The 11,198-nt window shown below is 34.2% G+C and overlaps 1 protein-coding gene across 8 annotated transcripts in view; it reads left to right on the forward strand.

The window, feature by feature from the left end:
- Positions 1 to 4,784, forward strand: part of TPO (thyroid peroxidase) — a 57,246-nt gene extending 52,462 nt beyond the window's left edge. For 6 of the 8 annotated variants that reach the window (XM_072036397.1, XM_072036399.1, XM_072036398.1 and 3 more), the window contains one exon: positions 3,628 to 3,698. In XM_072036397.1, the coding sequence (XP_071892498.1) occupies positions 3,628 to 3,683 (56 nt within the window). In that variant the 3' untranslated portion in view covers positions 3,684 to 3,698. Of the gene's footprint in view, positions 1 to 1,651; positions 1,687 to 3,627; positions 3,699 to 4,723 lie in introns of those variants that run through there. The other 2 variants (XM_072036401.1, XM_072036402.1) reach the window with 2 other exon arrangements.
- The last annotated feature ends 6,414 nt before the right edge of the window (positions 4,785 to 11,198 follow it).

Genomic DNA, 11,198 nt, shown 5'->3' on the forward strand with positions numbered 1-11,198 from the left:
TTACTGATTGAAGAATGCAGTGAAGCACATGCAGATTATTTTGGAGTTACCATAATTAAAAATGAAATGGTATTGAAAATATACAGTGACATTTTTGAGTACAAAAGGTGAAATGTTTTCTTTTGATATGAATTTTAAAATCAGATTCTGTCTACTTGTTGTTATTTCTACATTTCTACCTGAGCAATGTTGACAGAATATAAAACCTGAGATTTAATGGATTAGATCCTAGGTATGTCTCTAAGACCATGCTTTCCTGGAAACTTTTCTGACTCATTGCACTCTAAAAGAACTAAGTTATTGAGGTCTGTTTGATAAGATCAAGAATAATAACCATGACTATACTTGGGACACTGAATCATCTATCATGAAGTTACAACTCTAGACAACTGACTGCTGTTTCTAAGAACTTTTGAATTTATTGTGTATTTTTCCCATAGGAACTTGGAAACTGAAAGCTCTGATTTTCAAAGTCAATCAACACAATATGCCAGAATTTAATTTTGGTGAAAATGTTAGTATTTAATACAGTTCTGAGTATACGGTTTAGCTTACATGCCAGTTTACATGATTATTTTTATTATTATTATTTTTTAGTACATAATCCTCCTTAATTATTACTAGAAATACCTTTCTATTAAAGTTCATTTTACCCCAGCACAATAAGATTTCCTCACAGTCATTCAACCTAAAACTTTGTCAGTGGCCTCTTAATTTTAATTGGCCTTTTTTTTTTTTTTTTTCTGAATTTTATGACAGTGACAGATTGTAACCTTTGGAGAAATGTTCTTACCTTTCTGTGTGCTTGTAGTGTTATGTCAAAGCTACATAAATCCTGAAAATGATACTTCTTTAAGCTTTGCTCAAAATGTGGTAAAGGACAAGCTTTCTTTGCTGTGCTGCAAAATGCAGGATGTTCTAAGTGACTCATCTCAGCAGGTGCTTTAGCCTGCAAAGTCACTTAGTAATCTCAGCACTGCCCCCTGTGGAGGTGAGAAAACCAGCTGGTCTGAGGTGACAAAAACCATGACTTTTGACACTTTTGTCAAAGCTATGATAAAAATGGTTCCCTTATTTAAGATTTATCCTTATTTAACTTCCCCCCACCACCCCACCCCCAAGGGAATCCCTGGATTCTTTGCTATTCAGGTCTTTAAAAACTAATCTTTTGATACACTGTTTTTTTTTTTTTTTAATTTTCCATTAGAAGGATTGATGTCCTTGTAAATATTTAACTGAGAAACTAAGATAAATACTGTGCTGTATTCAGGGGGCTGTAAAGAGAATAGATTGAAGCAAAAGAGTACAGCACTTCAAATTAACAATGTACTGAACTCAAACCATGATTTTATTCCACTAATGACTGAGATGTGTAAAAGCAAAATAAAGTGCATGAATGAAAGCAGAATTGGAGTGTGTTTCTACAATACTTAGCAGCTGTTACATTCTTTTCAGATATGTCCTCTTCTATTAGATTATTTCAATGAAAAATATTAAGGCTGAATTACAATTTCTATGAGTATTTGTGAAAATTGCCTTCAGCATTTCAGCATACATAAGAAAAGTTTTGCACATTTATAACAAATTAAGGGCATTGACAATGACATAATTATGTAACCAATTTAATAATTTTTTTTCAAATCTTCTGTAGGGCTTTTGGTGGACAGCTAATGAGGAATTAAATTACTTCATATTATTCTTCCCATCCTGGCCCACATGAACATCCTGGCTCAAACGAACTTGCCATACTTGCTCCATACTTTCACTCCAGTAGAGTGAAAAAAGGCACAAGATGCTCTGACACTTGACACAGCAGAATAGATTCATTGTGATGGGCTTCTGAATATCTATCAGCACAGGGTGTGTAGATATGTAAATGTGAATCCCAAGTCAGTGGACATAGCGTGGACAGTTAACCTTCATGTAGACCTTGTTAACCCAAGGTTAAGTCAGAGGTAACCACTTCAAGGCAAGCAAGTCCAGACCACAGGACTGAACTCATGCTGAAAGGCCAGTTAAAAGCCAAAGGTGTGTGTGCTGAGCATTTCCCCCAGGGTAATGTTTTGCACTTTATTACATGGTGCAGAGTCAGAGCTATGATTTTAGATGCTCTGCTTTTGCAGAGCAATGTTGCCAAACTGCCTGTGCAGTGCTTGAAAAAGGCGTAGGCAGACAGTGCTCAGGTAGAATTATCATTCTTTTTCCATTTTCCTTTTATATATTTCATGCACCTGCTTTCTTATCATATATGTGGCCTTCAGGCTCTTTCTCTGCTTTTTTATCATAAACATGTACGGTGCTTATCCTTTATTCCCACTCATGGTTTCTAAGGGGTTACTATATTAATTCTAATTAATTACACCTTCACTGCTTTGGTTGCTGAATGAGATTTGGCCACAAGGGACAGGATAAACATTATCTTTGGAAGAACACGAGAAATGTTAATATTGGATAAGTCCCATGAAGCAAGAGAGATTTCAACCAATGTTCCAAATGAACTGCAATTTTCCCAGTTATTTCTTCCCAGCGTTTATCTGTCGTTCAGCTTGGTTGAGCACTATACATTACGAGTGCTCAGTTTCACATCTTCAATAATCATTGACGTGACTGAAATAAAAGTCTTGTATTTCCCCTCCTTTCTGAGCTCCTAGAAAGAAGAAAAATGTACACTGTCACTCTGTACAGCCAAATATCAGTAAAGGTAAACAAGCACAGGCTGAGGTTAGTGCCCCTCTAGATGAGCTTTAAATCAAAGGTACTGACCCATTGAGGTCATTAAAATCGCATGAGGTCTTGTGTGAATGTAGAGATTTAGAGCTATGGTTCAAAGTTCATATACTCCACAATGCTTCAGGGAGTTTCTGACATTTTTCACTGAGATGACAAGTAACGAAGATGTCATCTGGAAAGTATTTAAACAACACTACTTTCTTTGACAAAAACAAAATGCCAGCCTATGGCATTTATAACTGCTTTCAACTATTTTCCATTCTGTGATCAAATTTGCAAGATTTATCTGCCTTCTGTTCTTACTTTTTGGAAAAGGACAAAACTCTCAGCTGGATCAGGTCATCTTACAATTAGAATAGCTCTGGAAATATCTTTTGTTTGTTAACTCTGCCATGACAGGGGATTCTGGGTTTCACTGGGAATTCTGATCTGCTGCAAACAGTCTCCAAATATCAAGTGTGTAGATTGTTGAACACCTCAGAAATTTGTCAGGTTTGGAAGCAGAGTTGGTGGTAGGATAGCCAAACTGTTGCTGGCTACAAAGGTCTCACTGGCTGTACATAATTGCTGATGCTTCTGTCCTATAAATTCAAATCTGAATCCTTCATTTTAATTAAAATATAAGAAATATGACAAAGTGACAGTGACAGTTGCATAAGATTTCACCAGAAGGAAATAAAATAATTGTTATGTTTCAGAGTGATGCTATTCATAATCAGCTCTGACCTATTTTTGACTTTCTGAATGAATTACTCCATGACATCCTCTGACATATTATTCAAATAAACTCATTAAATGAAATTATTTATCATGGAATGAGAACCAGTCCTCACATTATAAAATTCTGCCATTTTCTTCCATGGGAAAATAAATAAATAAATAAATAATCTTCCTTAGGGCTGTTACCATATAAAGCAGTACTGTTCTTTTTGGACCTGTTTCTGAGCTTGTGATACCTGGCTTCTATCTGGTATGTATTACACTTTTAAAATAAAGGCAATCTTTCTGTTTAGTTGAGGTAAGTACAGTGGGAGTACTGAAGTGAGTATCTTATACGGAGTGATTCTATTGCGTTCTTTCTTGTGTTTTCTACTTGTTTCTTCTTATATTATTGCAAACTTTGGTATTAATTTTCTTTACATTTAACATAAAACCAAATTGTTATTTATAACTTCTGTGAAAAAAATAGTGTGGCAACAATAAAAAGGAAAATAAAATAAGAAAAGAAAAGAAAAGAAAAGAAAAGAAAAGAAAAGAAAAGAAAAGAAAAGAAAAGAAAAGAAAAGAAAAGAAAAGAAAAGAAAAGAAAAGAAAAGAAAAGAAAAGAAAAGAAAAGAAAAGAAAAGAAGAAAAAAAGGAAAGGAAAGGAAAGGAAAGGAAAGGAAAGGAAAGGAAAGGAAAGGAAAGGAAAGGAAAGGAAAGGAAAGGAAAGGAAAGGAAAGGAAAGGAAAGGAAAGGAAAGGAAAGGAAAGGAAAGGAAAGGAAAGGAAAGGAAAGGAAAGGAAAGGAAAGGAAAGGAAAGGAAAGGAAAGGAAAGGAAAGGAAAGGAAAGGAAAGGAAAGGAAAGGAAAGGAAAGGAAAGGAAAGGAAAGGAAAGGAAAGGAAAGGAAAGGAAAGGAAAGGAAGAAAAACAGCTAACGTAAGGCACGTTCCTCCCTCCCATGTCTTTCTGCAACAGACATGGCCCTTGATTTCTTGCAGCTAAAGGCATGCTCCATAAAAGCAAAATAATAAATAGTTTAAACTAAAAGAAAGAAAATGATGATACATGAAGTCAAACTCTTTGTCACTCCTACTTATGAAAGAAGCAATGATGTTTTTCACAAGTGGAATAACATCTATTTTCTTTCCAATTTTGTATTACAGTAAAAGTACCAAAATTTTTATATATGTATATGCACATATATATATATATAAATTTGGAGATTACAATAATTTAAGTTAAACAGTTCACTTCCCATGAATCCAATCCATTCGTTTTCTTAATTCATAGGCATTGCATTCCAGCAACATTATCTTGCAAACTATGATATACTTTACTAGAAAGGAGAAAGGTATTTATATCACTTATTTTTAAATTTCTGCCTGTAGTTGAAATCAGGCTTCCTCTTTGGGAGTCTGGGAAAAAATGGGCTTGCTTGGGGTACAGTTCTTCTGATATAGTTCTTCTGACCTACATGAGGGTATGTCTCTGCCTGTTATCAGGGACCAGGGGTGGTGGGGGCAGCTGGCCAGGGCCTGGCATATGGGGCCAGTCCCACCACCAGGTGGGACAGGACCAGAGAGGTGCGGGACACTGGGGTCAGACAGTACATATTTTATTTTTCTGGAACAAATGAGAGTTCGTGGTTACTTAATGGAGTCTTCATTATCTTTGCAATCTGAAGTTTCTCTCTGTTACAATAAAGACTACATGACACTTAATAACTAAGGAACCTCCTGTGAAAACTATTTGTGTCTGAACTTAATTTTTGATACATCTTGAAATTTTTGCTTAGGAGAATTGTTTATTTATTTATTCTGTCACTACAGAAACATATAATAGGCAAGACTGAAATTTACTTAAAGAAATTAATAATGATTAATCATATATCTGCAAAGAGTTTCTTCTCCTGTAAGCTCTTGAAATACTTTGGAGACAGCTAGTCCAGTCTAAACTCTTTTACATCACTGCATTTGTTAGTAACTACAGCACCATTTCTTCACTAGAAAAGCTAAAAATGAAATATTTATTTATTTATTTATTTATATATATGTATATATATTTTTTTTTTTTTTTAGAAAAGAAAGAACACAAACAAACTTGTTTTAACAGCGCGGAGGAATTAGATTTCTAGTAAACTGGAAAATTAGGATGATCAACAGTCTTAATACTTTGAAAAGTATTATTGAGATGTGCTGGCATTGGTTAATAAAAATTTGTGATAAAGAAACTCATCCAGTTCATTTACTTATGTGAGACTGTTGAACGCATGTAAATTTGACACCTAGGCTGCCTTACTGCCTCCAGCAAATAATAGACCTACACTTTATTCCTTATATCCATTGCACACTGACCTGCACTTTACATTCTTGCACAAACTCTGATTTTGTAATGACAAGTCACCTAATATTTGGGAGCTATTTTTCTGATACCCATAAGAAAACACAGAAAACAAATTAAATATGTACATACATACATATATAGTTTATATTTATATATATATAAGTATACTAAACTGCTGCATGAGCTTTACAGCAACTCTAATTTTTAAAGTTATACCTAAAACATTAATAGTGTTAATAAAACACAAAGGGAAGAGTGGTAGATCAGTAAGTTGATGCTTGCTACAGCCTGGATTTATCTTTCCTCTCCTGTCCTGAATAAACTGTTTTTTTCACCCCTGACCTATTTCTCTTCTCTGCAGCTTTCTTTCACATATAGTCAGAGAGCTGGCATACATTAAAAACAATAAACAATAATAATAATTAAAAAGTTTTAAAAATCTCTTCTTGCAAAGGTCTAGGTCATTCATAGGTAAGTCATTTGTTCAATAAAATTTGATCTTCTAATTTGACTTTCGTACAAAACAGGAGTTTACACAGCCTTTTGAATTTCCTGTGCTTATTCCCAGTGAAACTATATTTAGTAATGAGCATTTTTACAGAAACACTTGGTATATTTTCTTCAGACAACTTTTTAAAAAGTATGTAGGAGCCCAAGGGCTAGATCAAATACAGCAAATGAGCAGCAGCTAGACTAGCTATACAGTGAGAGATTTGCATCAGAATGACATTCAGCTCCCTTCACCAAATACTCACACACAGAGAAATGTCTATAATTACGCTGTCTGAAAATACTAATTATGAAGCATGTCCAGGCAACCCACAGAACTCAGTACCTAGATGAAGGCTGAAAACCAATGCATTCTTGCATTCGAGATCCAAAAACTAGACTCTGTCCCTGATATGAGCTTTCTTGAAAAAATGTCTGGGACCTACCTTTTCCTCCTCAGCTAGACCCATACCAGCTAATAGTTTACAGGTTGGAGAAAAGAAGACTTTAAAGGGATCACAGCTACATCTAGCACATCCCAGGAGACCAGTAATTAGAAGACTAAGTTTGATTCTTGACGTTGTGCCATGGTGCACTGATATCCAGTAAAGATGAATTAGCAGTATAAGGTGTCTTAGACTTTATCATGTTTATGCATTTAATTCTGTTCTGATTAATGTATAAAGCAAATTGCTTACATGGCACTTATTTTAAAAGGTGGTTTGTTTGTTGTTGCCTTTTTTTCTTTTCTTTTAATTTTCCCATAAACATGTCATGCCTGATAGGACCTGTTAAATTATCTTCCCTCTCAAAAAATATGGGGTGATAATAAAGGAACTCTTCATGGGATTAAATCTATTGCCTGTGTGGAATATAGAGCATATCTCCATTAGGCAAATTGGAGTAAAGGAACAACCTGTACAGAGCTAATTTACATGTTTGACCTCACATCTACAAGCAGCTTATTTAGTAGCCAACCTGCTGCAGAAGAACTCTACAGATGATGAATTAACAATGTCTTGTCAGTATTCTCTAATAATATTGTGTTAAATCCCTATTCTAAATTCACACTGCATGGAGATAAATACCTCTGCCACCATCTTTTTCATATTTATTAATTTATCTGTCATCGTAGGTAAAGACATGTGAACAGGATTTGAAATCCCTTTTTGTCTTTTTTTTTTTTTTTGTGTCTGTTTCTTTTTTAATTAACAACTGTTAAAAAATAAATGCTTTTAATTTATTTTTTTTTAAATGTTACTCAGAGATATTTTCATTTAAGGCCCCTAGCTGAAATACTTAAATGGCAGTAATAAAGAAGTCTATGTTTTTTGACTCTACGTTGGCCTTTGTTGCTGTTGTTGTTGTACAGTAAATTATATTGAAAAGAAGAATGATTGCAAAATGTTAAAGCTGATCTGTGCGTCCTTGTCTGTGGGTGTATTTGTGTGTTTGCTTCTATGTACACATATTGTTTGGCAAAATAATTGTCAATTAGCTGAAGGGAGATGAAAAACGGAAAAACTCATGGTATTATAACTTAAAGATGAGTATTTTAACAGCATATCCTTTGTCCTACCTTACTGATAGTCTGAAAAAAAATAGTCTGAAGCGGTTTTAAAGAGCTAAGAGTAAGTTAAACTTAGAAAAAGATTTTCAGCGGAACTCCAAAAATAATTTAACAAAAGTGTAGGTGGTTTCACAGAATCATATATTATCAAAGAATGATCCAGTTTCCAAATTCAGCATAAGAGTATAGAAAATGGATGTGGTAGAAAATTTGAAAATGCACATATAAAACCCTGCAGAAGTATTGTGACTTTCTTACATGTTTTCCTAATATTTTGCTCAGTAGTTTGGGGCAGATTATTGTCTTTTAATTTAAATATATCTTTGAAAATATGTGAAATACTTGAATAGGTGTCAGAGACAACCTGGCACATACTGATAAAAATAATAATTGCCCTTGTTCAGGAACTTAAAATCAAGTTAGTTCTTCTTTCCTTCCACGCGAAAGATACAGATAAGATTACAAATTTGATAAGCCTCAAATACTAGAGATGTCAGCAGAACACTAGATGGAGACTGGGGTAAAACTGCTTGTAGACTTCTCTTTGTGTTGAATCCCAAAATAAGCAGAGAGCCAGTGAAACTGTATTAGAAAGGACATAGATGATGACACTGAGTACTTCAGCACACATATGAAAGAGCAGATGGCAATGATACTCTGTGTAAATTAAGGAATGTGGACCTTGGGAGACACAGAAAATAAATATTTAAAAGACAAGAAAAGAAAAGATGAGTGAGTGCAGGACTATATTAGCAAGGTGCAGAAACAGCCAGTGGATGCTGAGACAGTTCCATATGCACAAAGGTTTACTAGCAAAGTTCATAGCTGATTGCATACATCAACTCTAATACTGAAAGTTATTTGAGAGGAGAGGAGGTGGGGGAGCTAATTAAAAGGAAAGAGAGAGGGAGAGACAGAGAAAAGTAAAGGGTCTCCCCATGACAGTCTCCTGCAGAAATGACACAGGTTTCATCATAACCTGTACATAATCTAGTTGGTTCTTCCTGCTCATGGTGGTGAGAACAAGGAGGAGAGCATCCTGCTTTGGGATGGCTCAGGTGATGCTGTGCAGTCTGCCAGTGGAAGGAAGCTGCACACCTGCACAGAGGAGGCTTTCAGCTACACAAAGGCATCTAAGACCCTGTGCAACAGCATGTACACAGCAAGTTAGTGCCCAATATCACCGTTGCCTGATGAAATTGTGTAGTGTGAAAATCCTTTTCTGAGTTGTGAGACATAAGCCAGTTTTGTCAGTGCTTTGTCACTCATCAGATTCAGATTTCTAAAATTAGATACTTAGGATCCAAATAAGCAGAAGATTTTCTTCATGTATGTGGCAAAGCATTAGATGTTAAACTTATTTCTTCTTTTCCTTCTCCTTCATAATTTAATCAGTATGTAAATGTCTTAAAACATCTTGGAAGATAATGTAAAAATTCAGAATATATCTAATTAATTTGAAAGCTTTCAGTATCCAGACATTTATGAACTTCCTTTAATAAAGAGCTTTCATAGTTAATATCATCTTACTTTAAACTGTTAAGAGTTTTAGTATCCTGTGTCATTGTTCATCTCCTCATTCATGGTACGGTACATTTAAATCTATGTGATCCTCCAATGTTTTTAAGTAATTAAAGAGAAATACAATATTTATTCTGAAAAGTCCAAGATGCCCTCTTCATTTCATGGTATACAAAGTTGAACAAATTTATTGTTTATCTAGCTCCAGAGCAATCTTCAGCAGGAGAAAAAACAGCGAAAACTTAACAAACAAACAAACAAATAAATAAATAAAGAGTTGCCATTCTCTCTCAATTTCATTCATTTGCATTTCATGCACATAAATGCTTCTTTCTGAGCCCCTAGCACATCCACTTGACATACAGCTTCCTTGCTCTCTATTCATCCAAATTACCACTTTTACATGTTAGCCATTTAGAATCTTTAAAGATCCTAGGTTTTGGCAACCTTTGTTGAAAAACAGAATTAGGAACAGATAAGCAAGATAGCTGCATATCCTAAGAAATGAAGATTGAAATGAAAATTTGCATTCACACAACTGTATAGCAATATTTCAGATTGTCATATTTGCTGATGTTTATATCCACAAAGATCTCTGAACATGACTCATAGTTAAGACAGTGTCTTGATGCTGACTGCCATTTCATGCAGGTTTGAACGTGATGTTTTTGCTTCCCCATGTGTACAGACAACCATAAAAATGACTGATTTATTTATTTATTATTTATTTATTTATATTTCTGATAAATTTGACTGCATATTCAGAAAAGAACTCATTGTTACTGATGTTGGTTGAGCTAATTTAAAATATGGTCTTCCTTCCTTCTAATAAAACTTTGTCTTCTGTATCTCCTTTTTTCAGAGCTTCTTTTTGGAGTTTCAGGCACCAGTAAGAATACAGATATTTTACATATTAATTTCTTATTTGAATAAAGGACATTAGGGAAAAAAAAAATTAAAAAAAGCTATTTGAAATGGTTTGATTTGGTTTGGTTTTAGTTAAATGTCTGTAAAAGACAGCCAAGAAGCCTGTAAATACATACAGAAAAATCTGTAGTCTTCACTTGTGAATGAAAAAATTAGAAGAAGCTGGTGTAAAAAAAATGCTTGAAAAACTATTTTTCCTAAGGCATATGAATGAATGTAAACATGAAAGCATGCACAAAGCAGAAAACAAATGCCTGTAATACTACCTAGCAGACAGATTCATCAAGAATTTAGAATCACAAAGATTGACAAACCATTTGAGTTGTTGTCACTGCCAATGGCTGTTTTAAACCTGTTTAAAACCTGTTAGCACTAAGATTTTTCAGACTGTGCCTTCAGAATTTTTCCTTGCTCTCTGTCTTAAAATTCACACTGCATTTCCAAAGGGATGGTTGAACAATGCCTTATTTCTGCATTGTAAGGCAGAATAGCAACATACAATAGTACAATACAGATTTACTATAAGGCATTATAAAATAACAGGGAGCTTCTAATGAGTTCCACTTATCACTTTGAAGTGACAAATTCACCTGCACCACAGGGATAAAAAATATTAAACTCTTCCTACAATATTAAAAAAAGAAAAGAAAGAAAAAAGAAAAGAAAAAAAGACTCAATTGGTCTTGAACTCTTTTCTGTAGCAGTAAGAATCAATTACATGTTGTATAGAGTCTACAGTTTGAATGCAGCACCACAAAGAAATATTCTGTTTAACTCCAAATGAGTTGATATTTTTACACAGCACAATATAGAGACAGGATCTGGCACTCATGGATATGGCATGTAAGAACCAGCCTTTGTCTTTTTCTTTTTCTTTTTCTTTTTCTTTTTCTTTTTCTTTTTCTTTTTCTTTTT

This window comes from Anas platyrhynchos, chromosome 3, assembly GCF_047663525.1.
Source record: "Anas platyrhynchos isolate ZD024472 breed Pekin duck chromosome 3, IASCAAS_PekinDuck_T2T, whole genome shotgun sequence".
Taxonomy (NCBI): domain Eukaryota; kingdom Metazoa; phylum Chordata; class Aves; order Anseriformes; family Anatidae; genus Anas; species Anas platyrhynchos.